The sequence below is a fragment of the Alligator sinensis genome, unplaced genomic scaffold, assembly GCF_000455745.1.
Source record: "Alligator sinensis unplaced genomic scaffold, ASM45574v1 scaffold288_1, whole genome shotgun sequence".
Classification (NCBI taxonomy): domain Eukaryota; kingdom Metazoa; phylum Chordata; order Crocodylia; family Alligatoridae; genus Alligator; species Alligator sinensis.
In genome coordinates, this window is record NW_005841876.1 from 4251049 (window position 1) to 4269422 (window position 18374).

The 18374-nt window shown below is 39.9% G+C and overlaps 1 protein-coding gene across 3 annotated transcripts in view; it reads right to left on the reverse strand.

Annotated features, from left to right (window-relative positions):
* Nucleotides 1-3557: 3557 nt before the first annotated feature.
* The window catches only part of DCUN1D2 (defective in cullin neddylation 1 domain containing 2), a 39073-nt gene continuing 24256 nt past the window's right edge, over nt 3558-18374 (reverse strand). For all 3 annotated transcript variants that reach the window (XM_014527893.2, XM_025196122.1, XM_014527892.2), the window contains exons 5-7: nt 17156-17238; nt 9152-9248; nt 3558-7072 (exon numbers count right to left, since the gene is read on the reverse strand). In XM_014527893.2, coding sequence (XP_014383379.1) covers nt 6993-7072; nt 9152-9248; nt 17156-17238 — 260 coding nt within the window. In that variant the 3' untranslated portion in view covers nt 3558-6992. The remainder of the gene's footprint in view (nt 7073-9151; nt 9249-17155; nt 17239-18374) is intronic.

The following is an 18374-nucleotide window of genomic DNA, read 5'->3' on the forward strand; positions in this document are numbered from 1 at the left end:
GGCATGGGTGAGCCCAGCCACAAAAGACTTAAGATCAATCTGATCAGGCTAAAAACGTATACTGAAGCAAGTCTCAGCAAGACAAGACATAACTCAGGCTACTTTGAAACAGAAAGCAGTGAAATAAACAACATAAGGCATCCAAGGTATATCTATTTCCTTGAACCCAGTGGAGCGGGGAAGAGCCAGAAATGCCTTATCTCAGATTTAAATAATGACTTGGGGCAGACAGCAGCTCAGCTCCAGCTTCCACCCTGAGCTGAAGCTGGAACTGAGCCGCTGCCTGCCCCAGGCTGGGGTGACTTGTGCATCAGGGGAAGGGGACGGGGAAGACTGTACAGTGTAGGGCAGGGGTGGGCAAAATCCAGCCCATGGGCCAGATTGGACATGCAGGAGACTCCATTTCCCAGCCGCCCCGGCACTGTAATAGGTGGGGCCAGGATTTCTAAGGAGACCAGACCCAGTAGCGCTGACAGGGCATGTGGCAGGACAGGGAGCTGTTCTGGGACTGGGATCTTGCAACGGTGACAGCACGAGCCAGGACAGAGCTGCGATTTGTTGCCTGCATGCCCCACGCTCACCACTGCAAGATCCCGGCCCCAGAGCAGCTCCCCATCCAGCCACATACCCTCCCAGCGCTGCTGGGGCTGATCTCCATGGAAAGCCTGGCTCCACACTGTCACAGCACCACAGAAACCAGCCAGAGCTGCAGCAGAAGGTCCATGGCAGGGGGTATCGGGGTGGTCAGGCACAGGTATAGGGGGCAATGGGTAGGAAGACAAGAGGCACTTCACCCCCCTGCCACTGCTTTCCCCATCACAGTAGTGGGAAATAATTCATTTAAGATGGCCCCCCAATACTTAAATTATAGATGTGGAAAACTATAATTTTTCATTTTTCTATGTCTAGAATCTAATTACTGGGGGGGGGGGTATTAAATTTGAAGTCATCTTAGATTTGGGTAAGTACAGTATATGTTCTTTGTAGTAGTGTTGGAGCCATGTTATAGCCATGATGGTCCAGGAAATATGAGAGTATGAAGTTGATCCAATAAAAGATAGAACCCCCAGAAATCCTTGCTTCCCACATATGTTCCTTGTACTCATTTAATACTTTTTAGGTAATGGCACCATACTTAAAAGGATTCTGATATTATTGAAAATGAAAGGAAAATACTATGGACATAATGCATGGCATCTTGTAACAAGTTAAAAAAATTCTTCAAAAAATCAAATCTATCTGAGATTACAGAGGATTTATGCAAGCAGACAACATTTTGATCAGGAGACAATGGCCAATACTTATTCTTTTAAAAACTGACTTGGATTTTTAGCACCCCAACTGTTATTGCAATAATGATTAATTAAAACTACGAGAGTCAGGGCCAAAATCATCTTTTCATCTGCATTCATAAAGCATCGAGTATAACGGGATCTTGGTGTATGACAGGGGCTCAAAGGTGACACAGTATACAAATTATCATCATAAACCGAAGTTGTCAGGAGAATCTTGGATGACTGACACTTCTTCCTCCCTTCCACCCCAAATAAACATCTCCAACAATGAGTACCCCAATACCATGTTGGAATATAGGTGCAGAATCAACTCTAATGGAAGAAAAACACATGCTACCTACCATCACCTGGGTTTTCCTTGGTCTCTTGTTGATAGGCTTGAGCCTGTTTACTACAGCTTGCAAGATCTCAGCCAGAGGTCATGTTTTTGTGGTTGCCAAAATAAACTGCTCAGCTTCAGCAACAATTATTCCTATAAAAGTAATGTTAATACTCACAGCAGGGAAGAGCATGTGTGATTAACAGCTGCAAACAAAACAGCATGTAGAAACAGAGCCAATGGACAGCCTGGAGGGACTTCTCATTGTTCAAAAAGCTAAATTTCCAGGCCTAAAAATCTTGCATAAGAATTGAAGTGAAAACTGGAATGGTATGGATAGTTGATCTTGGGGGCAGAGGATGAGAAAAAGTAAGTAAGGCTTTTTACTCTCTTTAGGGAAACAGAGTAAGAAAGGAGTGAGGCATTGTCAGGAATTATGCTAAAAGCACTGCAACTGATGTTTTTGAGTAAGGTACACTGACTCCAAATGGAAGGAGATTGTAGAGATACTTAATTTTATTCCCAAACCAAGCAAAACAAGATGGCATGGACACTTATGGTATAGATGTGAGAACTCTAGCATCCACATCTAGTTATTCCCCAAATAAAGACAGGATCATTTATGGGATATGACTCCACCTAACAGGAGAGGCTGTTGACTGAAACAAGTTTAACCTAAGAAAAATGTTTTCCAAATAGCAAGAAAAAGGATTGAAACAGTAAGAGAGTTACCAGTGCAGAACAAATACAAGCCCAAAGCAGGAAGCTGGCTGAAGATAGTGGGGGAATGCAGGGTACATACCTGGAAGGTAATATGGAACCCAAAAAGAAAGTGTCCTCTATGAGCACCAGTGCAAGGTCTGAGAAACAAAACAATTTTATTGTTGGAGTATCACTCACTCATCCAATTTCATGGATAACCTTTTGGCAGATATCTTTGGGTATGAATGAATGCCTATGGGCACAAAGCTCAGCTCTTGAGATATTATAATGTGAAGCGAATCAGGTTCTAAAGGGATGTACAGCCATTAAAATTGTAGCGACTATCCTTCTTGTAGGAAAGGAGAGATGAAGGAAGAGGCAAATTAAGGACTGTAATATCAAGCTCCTACAACAAAACAAGTGCTAAGCATGAAGCTAAGGAAGACTGAGGTCCACTAAACTGGATCTCTGTTGCTTTCTGAAAGACTCTGCCTGGATCTTGAAAAACAGAGCAAACATTAAAGCATATGAGAAGTAGTATATTTGCTAGTAAAAGCCCAGACAGTTGGGGCTACTTGCAGGTCACCAAGGGAGATTCTTTTTTGCACCATGTTGGTAAGGTAGTGTAAGTGAAAACAAGAATAGAAGAGGGCACCAAGTGTTGCTCGTTTTTACAGAGAGTGCAAGCAGAAAGGCGTATGTATCCGTTTCTCAACCCCCTCCTCTCAGGAGGCTCCAGTTGCTCTAACTCAGACACATACAACATTTAAAATTGTTCATATTATTCCTATTTAAAAAGAAATCAAACCCCCCTTTATTTTCTGCCCCAACCTCCTCATTTTTCTGCTAACAAAATAGCGTGTATGACAAGTAAACAAAACATCCTAGCGTAGCAGTCCACGCTGTTTAACTGGCGTCCTTTACCCTTACACTTTGAAGGTTAACAGACTGGAGCTCAGGCAGTTGCTTTGGTCACTATACTGTTCCTTAATGAATCCATCACTGCAGCTCAACACAGCAGGAAGGGTCTAAGCCTTTCTGAAAAGTAAGAGCTTGGAGTGAAACAAAATGCCCTTTTAAGAACAAACAGGAAAAAAAAAACAACTCTGTTTTTGTTACATATTTGCCAGTCTCCGAATGATCCAGCTATATAAAAAAAAAACAAACACACAAAAAAAACCTTACCATTCCAACCAAACCATTACACAGACGAAAATCATACAAACAACGTGTGCGATTGATTTTGATGCATTATGTTGAAAGTCTATTTATTCTTTTTGCATTCCCACATCATTTACAAATGTACAGCTTACTTAGCAGCAAGACTCTCAGGTGCATCGCGTGAGTGAATGCCTATGGGTTCGCTCTCCTTAACATGGTATACATAAAATAATAACATTGATTTAGAACTAAGTACAAATGCTGTGACTCAGTTTCAGATATTCTAAACAAGTCAAACCAAATTGGCACAAACTTCAAAATGTATATATATATACACACACACACACGCACACGCACACACACACATATATATACACATACATACACACCCCCCCCCCCATATGTCTAGGCATTAATACTATATACATTGAACAGCCTAAAGTTTTTCTGTATAATTTGCTTTTATAAAATTGGTCATCCTAGATATTATCACTATACCAGTTTACTGAAAAGCCAAGTCAGAGTCAACCCCTTTGAGTAGATCAGAATACAGGACAGCAATAATTGGCAAGTATGCATCTGAAGTTTTTACTTTGTGATGCCTCAGAGTTAATAGCTAAGGGATATTGTTCTGTGCTATTATGTGAGGGGATGTTAGCTAAATTCCAGACTGCCTCAGAGATTTAGAAAACTGAAAACAGCACTGAAGGAAGGTACTCCACCCAGATGAACTGCAAGCTTTCAAGCAACTAATTTCCCTTGAAGCTGCTCTGTTCAGTCTCTCATACAACAGGCGTTTGCCATGAAGAGCCTCCACAGAAATTATATTTAAAAGCAGGTGAGTAAAGATGCATTTGAGGGAAACTGCAGTGCATCGGGACCACTGAACATCCTCCTCCTGTGAGACTAACTAAAAAGATAACCCCAACTCAGATGGGAAGCTTATCTGAGCAACTACATTAGTGCTTTCACCTTATTTTCTCTCAGTAAAAAAGGATTTTACACTGTGTATGAATTTTAAAAGTTGAAGAGGTTGTTTGATGGACTGAATCTATAGAAGTTCAGCATGAACAAATGTTGCACAAGCTCTGCTATAATGCAAGCCATTAGTTGTTTAAGGGATCTACAGAGTATGTTAATTCATGCTTGTTTTGTACTGTATGCATACATTTCAGGTTACAATTTTCTAAGAAATAAGCATTCTACTAAATTTGACACAGCTGTGGCTGACATAACTGGATATTAAATGCTCTCTATGTAATAGCTACAGATGCTATACCTTGGGGTTTTTTCCCCCCTCCGAAAAAACAGTGCAATTCTTCCTGCTTTTTAAAATTTGCCTTATTTGACTTCTGTAGAATAAACTATGCACTCAAATGTATTTCTACACAGATGCATAAGCTTAGTTAAGAAGCTGGTAGAGGACTGTTCTAGATGTAGTATTATTTCTTAGTTCCTATAAATATTAACTCCCACGTAGAAAGGAGACAGGCATCTAAAGACAGAGATACTGACATCTAGTGGCTAACTGTCAAACAAGATATAAGGTTCACAAAAACTCAAGGGGGTAAAACTAGACTAAGAATAAAAACCCACTGAATGGTTTATTTGTACCATGCCTGAGGTGGAACCTATTAAAGAAAATGTGCCAATTCAAAAATATGCAGACTTCCCCCTTCCTTTTTAACAGTATGAACAAATGAAACTCATACACGTGGAAGAAAGAATTAAGGTAAAATTTCCTTACTCGGCATGTTACATATTGACAGATAAATATTTATTTATATTTATTATGAGCTGACATATTTGAAACTCAACCACTTAAAAACTCTAAATGTTAGAGCTGTTTTAGTACTATGAATATCGCATCTTCATGATTTATGAACAAAAGTGGTGTATTAAGTCACAAGATGTTTAAAATTATCTTACATATGATCTAAATATTAAAAATACCAATAAATTATGTAACTTAGTTAACGTCCTATCATTTCCAAGGTCTTGTGTCAGTTCAACTCTTATACAGAGTTCAACTCTTAAATCAAGTAGTTGTAAATATTCCACAACTCTTTCCTTTAACAAACTTCTAGTGACTACAACAGACTCAGTGTGATGAGGTAGAATTTACAAAAGCCCCGTGTGTTAAAATATGTGAAAGTTTCCAGTGAAATCTCTTTCTTATACGTACATTTTATAATCAGAGATAGAAAGTCATTATAGAGAAAGAGAAGACTGGTCCTTGAGCTATACCAGAGCAGTCTATATGGAGGGATATAGAAGGGGAAAACAGCCGACTGACCTAAAGTCAGACCCGGTATAAACAGATACAACTCCACAGATGTCAGAGGTACTGCACCTATTTACACCTTCATTATTATTCAATTTTTATTTTACCAGAATACTTGGGTGCTGAAGTTTTTAGTGTAGAGAAAAAAAAAGTCTTCCAAAGTCCAAAAGTTTTTCCAGATTGGTATTGAGATATGTTATCTGTACTGTGGTTATAGTCTGTCTGTAGGTTTGCTTCTGTTTCGGGAGCAAACAAGTCAGGAACTGCATGCACAGAAGGCTGCATTTGCCTGGAATTTTTTTATCATACATTGCAGGGTAACAACAAAAAATCTTCCAATCTCACCAATTCATTACATACAAAAAATAAAACAGAAAATGTGAAATTGAAGAATAACTAAATTGTACTTAACTATGACACAATTATAAAAAGGTGTCTTTGGTTGTGTCTTTTTTTTTTCTTTTTTAATAAAGGTAAGGAATAGCCAAACCAACAGTGCAAATCCTATTCAAAGCATCTTTGGAGTCACAATACAATGTAGAGTAGCAATTGCTAACTAATTTGACTAAACACTTCATGAACACTGATGAAGTTAATTCTAAGGTGAGAAAAAAGCCAGGTACAATCAATCTATACATTAGAAAATGTAAAAATATAAAATTAGAATCCTGGCTTCAAGTAAAAAAAAAATATATCAGTAAGTATTTTGTCATAAGTTTATATGATTAGGACTAATTCACAGAGCTGACCTGTATAAAAATACAACATACTACATAAGTTTTATTTAGGGATTTAATTTATATACCACAAATACTGCTTTTAATATAAGTACAATATAATACAGTTTTAATTATGTAACTGCTGGTGTTCACCTTGGATCATGAACTGAATGGCATGCTGTGCTGTCAGAACTTCAATAAAATGGCCTCTAGTTAAACTTCTCCAAAGTATAAAATCATGCAAAAATCTACATCCTATATGATACACCCAGTACAATAATTGAAGCCAATATCCTATGAGCAGCCTGGACTATCTTCTGAGTTTGTTCTTGCAGTGTCCATAAGTCAGCCATCATTTCCTTTAGGCAGAAAGGAGCAAATCTCAGTTTTGTCACTGGCGTCTCACCGTGACTACTGAAACCAGCAACAGTGTGCGCGGTTATTGGCCAAAATGTCTTCGTTACCTGATGCAGTTCAGACTGCAAACTTAGTCTATTATGAAGAGTCTGTGGTTAGGATGTTTTACGCTTTCCTCCTGTGACTACTGGTCGTGCATACTCCACAAAATCGTCTATGAGAACAGGCCATGCTCCTAAATAAAAACCAAAAAATGGTTCATAATTTAAGAGAAACCTGTTTAGTCTTTAAATACAAATGATCACAAGTTCACAGCATGATATTATCTAGATGTTGGACTGACTATAATGTAGTAACTGCATAATCTTTCAGAAAATATAAAAATGTGCCTAAACAGTAAAAAAGCATAAACGCTGAAGCATATTCTCTCTCAACCGCATTACTGGGGAGGAGTATAAGTGTATTGCATGGGCATGCAGGGAGAAAAATCAGGAAAGCCAAGGCATGATTTAAAAATGTAACTAGTAAGAGACATAAAAGACAATAAAAAAAAAAAAAAAAAAAAAAAAAAAAAAAAATCTACAAGTATATCAGAAGTAAGAGGAAGACCAAGGAAAGCACAGGCCCCTTACTGAATACAGAGGGTAATAAGAGATGCAGAGAAGACCTGTTTAATGCATTTTTCACTTCAGTCTTCACAAATAAGGCTAGCTATCAGTTGATGAGTGCAGTTGGCAGTCAGGATAGGGAGGTCATAAACAGCTTAAAGTAGGTAAAGAACTAGTTAAGGATTACTTAAAGAACCTGGATGTTTAAGTCAGCAGGGCTAGATGGGATACATCCTGGAGTACTGAAGGAATGGGCTGAGGTAATTTCAGAACCAGTTGTTATTAGAGACCTTATGGAGGTCAGGTGAGGTCCTGGCTGACTGCAAAAGGGCAAATATATTGCCCATCTTTAAGAAAGGGGAGACTGAGGATCTGGGGAATTACAGACTGGACAGTCTGATCTCAATAGCAGGAAAGATCCAGGAGCAGATCATCAAGGAGTCCGTTTCTATGCATTTGGAGAAGAAAAAAACCAAAAAACGATCAGGAACAGCCAACATGGATTCATCAAGAGTAAGTCATGCCTGACCATCCTGATTCCCTTCTATGACAAGGTGATGGGCTCTGTGGATAGGGTTGGGGAGAGAAGAGAGGAAAAAACAGCGGACGTGATATACTTTGACTTAGTCAAGCCCTTATCATGGTAAGCTAAGGAAATACAGACTAGATTAAAAACACTCCTAGGTGTGTGTGTGTGTGTGTGTGTGTGTGTGTGTGTGTGTGTGTGTGTGTGTGTGTGTGTGTGTGTGTAATTGGCTGGATTTCCATGCTCAAAGAATATTAATCAGTGACCAATTGTCTAGTTGGGTGAAGGTATATAATTGGCTGGATTTTCATGCTCAAAGAATATTAATCAGTGACCAATTGTCTAGTTGGGTAAAGGTATCAAGTCGGGTAGCCAGGGACCTGTTCTAGGTTTTAATATTCTTTAATATCTTTATTGATGATTTGGGAGATGTGATTGAGTAGAGTTAGCAGATTTGTAGAGGATACTAAATTGGGTGGAGTTGCAGACATTCTGGAGGGTAGGACTAACATCCAGAAGGATTTTGATAAACTGGAGTAATGGTCTGAAATCAATAATGTTACAGCATACTCTATGTTACAAGAACACGTTTAAAATTGTATTAATACAACTGAAATGTAATTTAATCCTATTAAAGGCATTCATATCGTAATACAGAATACTCTTGTGCACAAAGTTATTCCAACATTGGTGTTTTTAGGCTAGAGGATGTTACTGTAAATATTTGAATGAGAACATGTAGATGCTAAGAAATATTTCTTTTAATATTTTATTAGCAGAGTTAAGGACCAGTATCATGTTTAAACCAATTATGAATTAGTATTTCCATAAGCAGAGTTAACTAACTCCCACACTTGTGCACACTAAAACATTTATATGTATTTTTTGCCATGAACGAGTAATAAAGCAACATTCAGTTAAAAATTAACAATCCTTATTGTATAAAAATTCAGTTTTAATGCGACTTTTGTAACATAACACACTGAAGCAGTAGAGTCAAGAATTATTTACTTTTTCTGTTCAGCCTAATAGAGATACATTTTTGGCAATAAATATGATATGGTATATTTGTGGTTAAACACCTAATGTAAATACATATTAAGATTCAAATGTCTTTGTGTTTATTTAAAACTATCCCAATTTTACTAAATCTAGTTTTAAAAAATGTAATACTTGTTACCTTCTTCATCATAGTTAGACATATCATCTGCAATCATATTTCCAAAGTCTAACAGAAGATTCCACGTATCTTTTGGGATTGATCTTTTATGATGTTCCTATATAATATGAAAACAAATTGCATTATAATAAAACTATTACAGAATTTGAAAATAATCTGTAACACCCAGTTTTTCCAAAAAAGAAAATGTCACATAGTTAAATATGATTATGATAATGCTCTCTACTAAATCCGGCAGCTTTCCAATAATACTATGAAATAAAATGCTGCTTGAAAGGGATAATCGTATAAACTGTACTGAACAGTTGCTTTTATTTCTTCTACTGTGCTCCCATTATTGTTTTTTAAGAGCTGTGACTTGTACAGGACTAGAGTTCAGGGCTAGTCCTGTACATGTCACTAGAGCTGTGACTTGTACAGGACTAGAGCCACACATTGAACTGGAGTGATAAAATATAGAAGAATTGTTCAGTGAGTACTGTCCATCCTGTATTAGATGGAGGCAGGGGGATCATGCAAGTTACAGCACAGGATCACACAATTAAAGATTACATCATAAGGCATAAAAGGACCTATGCTAAAATATCAACCAAAACAGTTCTCGGTTCAACATTTGCAATCCCAGTTACTTCAACTTGCTGGTAGCCTTTGCATGATATGACCATGTTTCTTAATTTCTCTCCCTAATTCAGAGTTGATACGCACCTTTCCATTGCCAGGAGATATAGGAAAAATGTCAGAGATTATGAAGATTTGCAAGTATGATGTACAAGTATGATGTGCTTCCACAGACAGAGAAAGCGCAGGTGGAAATAAGGATGGCAGGAAGAAGCCAGGAGGTTGTGGCCTCCAACCAAAGCATACGGCGACAGCAAACTGGATATACCACCAAAAATTTTTAGGACTAGTCCTATATGGGGCCAAAGTACACCAATCACACTTCATGCACATGTACATGATGGGCCCCTATTGTATTACTGACATTTCAAAAATGCTGTTTCCACTGCCTCACACAGACTTTAGAAGAGTTACAGCAATAAAGGAATACAGTATTTGTAAACCATAGCTACCTTAGGATATGAAATCAGGCATTCACAGGCTCAAAGCCTTTTAAGACTGAAATATGCAGTTGAATTAAAAGTGCACACTGATGAGTTTTGTTTATAAAGACAAATTCAGTTTACACCTGTGTTAACCTAAATTAGCAGGATGCTTACAGAGAACATCCTCCTATGCTGCATTAATTCTGGGAAAACACTAAAATACAGAGTATTAGTCTCACAAAAATTAAAAGATTAAAAAGTTTCAAAGCCAAGCACTCGCATTATGAAATATCACGATTTAAGGTTGCATAGGTAACCTTAACATGGCTCCCTCATGAATATGCATGATGATATATTATTTTGTCACCATCTTTTCTCACATACCACACCTTCAAATAAGACACACACCTTGTTTTGGGGAAGGCAGAATGAAGAAAAAAGATTTTTCCAGAACTATGGCCACACAGACTGGAGTGCCCAATTTTCAGCTCACTCACCCTGCCTTTTCTGCTCAGGCAAAAGCTATAATTTTCGCCCTTTCACAGATGAAAAAAGTCAGCAGCTGTTGGCTACTCCACCAAAAGCTAAAACTGTAGCTGAAGAGTGAACTCCGTGGGCAGATCTAGGATTCTGACAACAGATAAAAATATTCTGCAGACTGTGAAGTAGAAGAGAGGAGAGACCAGGAGCAGCAAGCAGACAGCAACATTGCTGAAGACAGGGTAGATTGATTAGTGAAACTTCAAGACGATCATAAAGGAGAGAAAATTGTTAACACCTGTGAAATGAAAAGCAAATCAGCAGAAATCAGGTAGATTATAATGAGTCATTAAGTCAACTGACTGCATCAGTGTTACCCAAATAAGAAATGCCAGTGTTGTTTCTGGGCAGGAGATTTTAAATTTTGGGTGGAGCAGGAATCAAAATAGAGTGAGACCATAATACTTAGGCTTGGCAGGATTTAATTTTTAATGGCTAGATGTTGATAAACATCAATTTCACTTGACACTTACAGGTCAATTATTGAAATTTGTAGAAAGGACACATTAAAAAAAATCCAGGATGGAGGCAAAGAAATCTGGGTCTGGGACACTGCATGTGTACACACACAAGCATGGGAGCTGCTGCAGGAGCTGGAGGCTGCACTGGTAAGGCTGTGACGGGTTGGAAGGGAGGGCTGGTAGCAGCAGGGAGCCCAGTGTTGCCTGCCAATTGCTCTGCCCAGGTCCCAGCTAAGGCAGGAGACAAACTCCCACACAGCCTGGCATGCCCATCCAGGATTAGGGAAAGGGCGAAATTCCCGCTGGGCCAGGCTCCACTGGAGTTTGGCCCCTGCCCCAGCTGGGACCTGGACAGAGTGAGGGGCTAGTGGCACAAGCCTCCCAAGTGCTACCAGCCCTGCCCCTCCAAACCATGCTTCTGGCACAGCCTTACCAGCACAGCTTTCAGCTCCTGCAGCAGCTGTCACATGTGCGCACGCTAAATTGATAAAAATGGAACACCCCTAATTTTCCGCAATTCTGAAAATTTCAATTGATAAAAATCTAAATAAATGCTTAAAAATAAACATACAAAAAACTAGAACTCTTGGATCCAAAATGATACCTTTTATTAGACCCACTGGAAAATGGCAAGAAAATTGTCCTTTTCTGCAAGCTTTCGGGAATCAAAGTCCCTTCGTCAGGCTCTGGGAAAAGTGTGGATGGTACAAGATGGTAAAAAGTCCCCATAGGTCGGAAATAAACTTAATTTTTTACACAGAGGGAGCTGAAGATGGAAGTCTGTCCCTCTGGGTCCATGAGAGTGTCTTTGCGAGCTGTGTTGAGTAGCTATTTGATGTGTTGATCAGGTAGAATTCCTTCCCTGAAGGTATCAGATGGTAGGTAGGGAGGCAAAAAAACCACCTCCGTGTTGTTCTGCAATGAAGTTGAAAATCCAGAATCGGCTGAAATTCAGCATCTTCCATGTTTTAGGGGTGTACTTGGTAGCCGTGTTGGTCTTGTACCATCTACACTTTTACCAGAGCCTGACGAAGGGACTTTGATTCCCGAAAGCTTGCAAAAAAGGACAATTTTCTTGCCATTTTCCAGTTGGTCTAATAAAAGTTATCAATTTGGAACCAAGAGTTCTAGTTTTTTTGTATGTCTTTTTGTTTCAGACCAACACGGCTACCAAGTACACCCCTAAAAATAAACATCAATTTTAGCCATCAAAATAATAATAAAAAAATAAAAACTGAATTTTGCCAATAGAAAACTGCACCCTCCTGAATCTGCTAATGCTGGACTCCACACCTCTCTCCATGCAAGTGCTGGTACATTTTAAAGCACAGACTCTTTGCTCAACTCCTCCAACCCACAGATATAAAGCAGAGGGCTTTCCCATCCTTGTCATCTCCCAGGCCCAGAACTGATCACAGCTGACCAGAGCTGCAATGCAGGAAAAGTGCTGCTCAGCACAGATGAAATCTTTAGAGTTTGTTTATAATGCTCTATCAAGTCTCCCGAATATGTGAAACTACAGTTTTCCAGAGGCTTTCAATCTGATTAGAGTCAGGCAGGTTTTACATGGCAAGAGTTGAAGGCACATCTGTGACAAAAGATGGCACTCCTGGCAAATTTCACGCCTCTATTGAAAAGTATGAGGATGCTAGCAGACAGTTTTTCAAAGAAAAAGTAACCCAAAACATTCAACACAGGCTAAATGCAAGTTTCAGTTGCCTCTTTATAGAACTGAACCATTTTGGTTGAAATGAAAAATAAATAAATAAATAAATAAAACCTGAAGACAGGTGTTGGGGACCAGATCCTACTCCACTTTCTATACACTTAAGCAGCAAGTAAGATGTAGCAATTGTATTGATACTGAAGGATACCACTATTACATCTGCATGATGCTGTAGTGAATGATACCAGTATAGCAAAACTGCTGCAGTTTTAGCCCTGCATCATTCGGGGTACAAGTTAGGGCAATTTAGGTCACTTGTATCACTACAGCATCATGCAGGCTGAACATTTACATCATTTAAGCTGTTGTACATTCCTGAGCAGCAGCTTCCCCTCTCCTTTTAAAGCAGCTAAACCATAATTTGTCCAGATCCTTAATGTGATCTTATTCTACTTGCTTGAATCCACAAAAATAAGTTAATATAAAAGATGGTTGAGGTCCTCTTCTTTCTCACTGCTTTTGTGCGATTTAGGTCTCAGAACTATGATGAGTGTGCGCTCCAAAATGAAGATGCATTAATGCAGGGCTCAGCAACCTACAGACATCTGATTCAGCTTGTGGACACGGGGCTTTGGTAGTGGGAGGCTTCGGAAGCAGTCAACCTTGGAAAGAGGTAGCAGTAGTAGCAGTGGACCCTCTTCCGACCCACCACAGGCAGAAGTGGTGGTAGCAGATGCACTCCCTGTGCCACTGTGGAAAAAAGCAGCAGCAGTGGCTGGGTCCTAGCATCCACCTACTTCTGATCTGAACTGAGTCATTCCAGCCTGCAGACTAAAAGTGTTGCCGATCACAGCTTTAATGGATTCCCATGGACTGGAACATAGTGGAATAGGATTGCAGTTATGCACCTATAGGTGGAACAGGATCTGGCCCTTGGCATGTAATTTCAACTGTTTAGGTTGAAATTTTACAAGAAACAAACAAAGGCTCCTTTAATTAGAAGTGTTGGGTAACTGTAATATGTGGAGCCACCAGCCCCAACTACAATACTGCTTAAGACAGCAATCTTTAAAATCTTACATAATGAACGTTGATTACATGGCTAAACAAAGAAAAGTTGAACATCTTATATAAAGAGAGATATCAAATGTATTAAAATTTATACTCAATTTCTCAAAGAGGGCACAATGTGAAATCTTATGACATCTTGTCGGGAGAAACTGGTGCACAAAACACAGACCTTCCATTTATAAACCCCAGCTGCTTCGGAGCTAGATTCACAGGAGATTTAAAATAAAATGTTTTACATTTAAAGAAAATACTTTGCTACTTTGAAACTGCCCGATTATAGGGATAAGCAAAGGACAGTGTTTTTAGAGTGAAAAGGAGTTAAATGACAAAATCCTTTATTTAAGATAAACTTTTATTAAAACTAAGTATACAGAATACTATATCCCTTGCAAAGAGATTTAGACCCTCCCCAGAAGTCCACGGATAGAAAAATGATATTCTTTAAGTACCATAACTTTCAGTCTATTACCGATTGCTCTCTAGAAAAGGAGTTATAACATTTTTAGTTAAAAGCTCCACTTTTTTTGGTTTATATATAAATTTTAAAAAAAGTCTCCTAAACTTTCAAGTCAGAAAATAACTGAATATAATTGAAGTATTCACAAATATCCATGATATTGCATGTATACATGTATGTATGTATTGTATTATATGTATAAATAGCATACAAGTAAAACATTTTAATCTGGTAGAAAACATGCCTGGTGATAAACAAAGCAGTCTGAGGATGGGATGGGACTGTTCAGCCTAGAAAAGAGACTTCAGGGGGGAGATCTGGTGGCAGCCTACAAATATATCAGGGGAGGGCATCAGGGGCTAGGCAAACAACTATTCACCAAGGCGCCCCAGCGGAAAGCCAGGATCAATGGTCAAAAACTCCTAGAAGAATGTTTCAGACCATGCAGCAAAACCCCCCGTTTTCCTTTTTTATTTTAAAATGCATTCTCTCCCCTTCCCCAACCATTTCTGACTTTTTCTCTCCCTCGCTATTCCCTATAGATAAGTATAAGTAAGCTAAGATGTAGGATAAGCTTTAACATTTTATTTTAGGTAGTAAGTTTTATTTTTCTCTCCCTTCTTTGCAAATAAGTTCCCTGCTTTTTTTGATATTGATACCTACTGTTTTATAAGTGATAATTATTACGTTTGTACTGCTTTTATATTGTGTGATTACTGTTTTAGGCCTATATATGTAAGTTAGTGTAAGTCATGTCAAGTTTCCATTTTGTATGCCAAGCCTCCATCTTGTGTCCTCTGCCCGGGCATCCCCTGTGTTGCAACTGTATGATTCATGTACCCCTCCCATGTAAATTAGTTCCATGTGAATGAATGAGAGTGATTGGGAATGACTGAAATACAATGGTAGCAGGCCTCTACTGAATGGCCTGTAACAACCAGGCCATCACCTCACATTGATTAATCCAGGAACCATGGACCTCACCCAGGAACAGAGACAAGAATCCAGCATTTGAAAGACAAAAGACCCTGCAGAACCAGCAACTCTACCATTGTACCCCACTATTACAGACACCCGAAACTGCACATCCCTGCATGGAGCACACATGCTCAGTACACCGGGGCTGGCCTTTGCCTGGGCATGCCTCCTGTCACTAGGGTCACACAAGGTCTGCCCCTATAAGAAGGGGCAGTGAAAACAGACCCAGTGGGATGCCCTCTGGATCTGGACCAGACCATGCCACACCACCTATCCACCCAGTGGAGGCCTGCCAGTGACCCTGCTCTGGACAACACCTACTGGACAACACCTATTGGGATGTGAATAGTGGGGTCCCCCAGGGCTTGGTCCTGGGGCCTACACTGTTCAACATCTTAATCAGCGACTTGGACAAGGGGGTAGAAAACAAATTGTCCAAGTCCGCCAACGACACCAAGATGTGGGGAGAGGTAGGCACGCTCGAAGGGAGAGAGAGGCTGCAATTAGATTTAGACAGACTACAGAAGTGGGCGGATGGTAATAGCATGGGCTTCAACGTGGATAAGTGCAGGGTGCTGCACCTGGGGAGAAAGAATCCACAGCATACATACAAGCTAGGGAGCTCCCCGCTTGAGAGCACAGAGGCGGAAAGGGATCTTGGGAGTCATTACTGACTCCAAGATGAACATTAGCCGCCCATGCCCAGACTGCAGCCAGCAATGCCAACTGCACGTTGTTGTGCATCCAGATGCATCTCAAGCCGGTCCAGAGAGGCGATACTCCCCCTCTATGCGACATTGGTCCGGCCCAATTGGAGTACTGCGTTCAGTTCTGGGAACCGCACTTTAAGAAGGATGTGGCCTGCCTTGAGAGGGTTCAAAGGAGGGCCACCTGCTTGGTTGGAGAGCAACAGGGCAGGCCCTATGAGGAGAGGCTGAGGGACCTGAACCTGTTCAGCTTCAGCAAACGGAGGCTGAGGGGGGATTTGGTGGCTGCCTACAAACTCGTTAGGGGAGATCAGCAGCAAATAGGAAGGGCTCTATTCCCCCTAGCATCTGGGGTGACAAGGAACAATGGCCAGAAGCTGCTGGTGAACAGGTTCAGGTTCACCAGCAGTTCTCCATCTCCAGTGTGTGTGTGTGTGTGTGTGTGTGTGTGTGTGTGTGTGTGTGTGTGTGTGTGTATACGCACACACACCTCATTGATTTGTGTGTTTGTATATGTGCAATTGTGTCACACCTCCTGTCTAACAGCACAATATTGAGATCCTGAAAGTTGTCCTGACCCCACAGGGCAGCAACTGGATGCAAGGAAAAATGTCTTCATGGTTCATGTGATCAGACTCTGGAATGATCTGACTCCAGCAGTCTTTCCTGCCCAGAGCAGGAGGGCTGGACCTGATGATCTCACAAGGTCCCTTCCAGCCCTAAACTTCTGTGAATCTGTGATGGAGCCAATGTAGGTTCAATCTAAAATCAGAGTTACATTGTACATTCAACTTTCCCCCAGAGGAGAATACATGGTCACCTAGTACTCAAACTATAAAATAATGTATTGTTATCTCTCTGCTTCACTTCCTTTTCTCCACATTAGGGAAGTTATACAGATAGGATTAATTTAGTTTGCCTTAACAATGTTCCACATGAATTTTCAAATGCAAAGATGCTCAGAAAGAAACCGATGCCTTTTACTTGGTGTTTCTTTTCTCTGCAATGTATACCACTTCCAAATTGCTTAGTTTACCTTAATAATGTGAATCAACTTTGACAGGAAGAAAAACATACTTACCAACAAAAATTTATTCCAAAGATCTAAAAATTTAAACCTTCCTGATAAGACTAAATTCCAATATGCTATTGCCATTTCTAGATCTGCAAGAAACAAAACACAATGTAAATATGACAGTGCTATATCTTTCATTTCAGTTTTCATTCATTTAATATATATTGCTATAAATTATCCAGAAATTGGGAATGAAAACAAGAGGAAAGATGTTTCATTTTACTTTTTCATTATGGTGTTAATAAGAATACTTAAGAATTGAGTGAATAGTTTGCCTTATTTAATCCTAAACTGAGACTCCCTATGAGAGCAGCATTACTAAGAGCTCAGGTTATATTCTCCAGAAAGAAGAATCACTGGTGTAGTGCACTGATATGAAAGAGGTTTGAACATAAGTTACCACTGCTGCTTGTGGTCTCCTATTCTTGACCCTACAAAACGAAGGTTCTAAGCTAGTGTATAAAGTTGTAGAACACCAGGATAAAATCATAATGCTTGCAAACGAAACACACAGTCTGTGTGTAAAAATTCATATGCTTAAAAATGGTCATCAGACCAAATGCTGCCCTCTGAATAAATAACTGAAGCCTTTAGAGAAAGTGTTGACATATACTTAGAAGAAAGCCCCCCATCTCTAATGACAACAAAGCAGAAAATATGACTTTTACATTTCAAACTTGATCATGCCAGCAAAAGCAGTATCTGGTTTGAAGACAATAGACAAGTCTAGCCCATTACGTAGGAAGGGAGGTAAGGGGGCAAAAAAGCCCCCTTGGCTGAACAGGGAACTCCAGGAGAGTCTGGAGGCAAAGAAAGAGATGTATAGGCAATGGAAGCAGGGAGCAGCCACCAAGGAGGAATATATCTCCCTGGCGTGCTATTGCAGGGAATCAGTTAGACAGGCCAAGGCGGGGCTTGAGCTCAGGCTGGCTTCAACAATCAAGGGCAATAAAAAGTCCTTCAGGTATATAGTGGGCAAAAGGAAAGCTCAGAGCAACAGAGCCTCTGCAGGACAAATCAGGACAGTTGGTGGTTGATGCGGGGAAAAAAGCAGAGCTCTTCAATGAGTTCTTCGCTTCAGTATTTCTATGTGCCGACCAAGCCAATTCCCCCACCTCGATCATTGACGGATGTCCACAGGGCACCAGTCCGCCTATGGTTAGTTCTGAAATAGTTAAGGAACTCCTGGAGGAGCTGGATGGGTACAAGTCAGCAGGCCCGGATG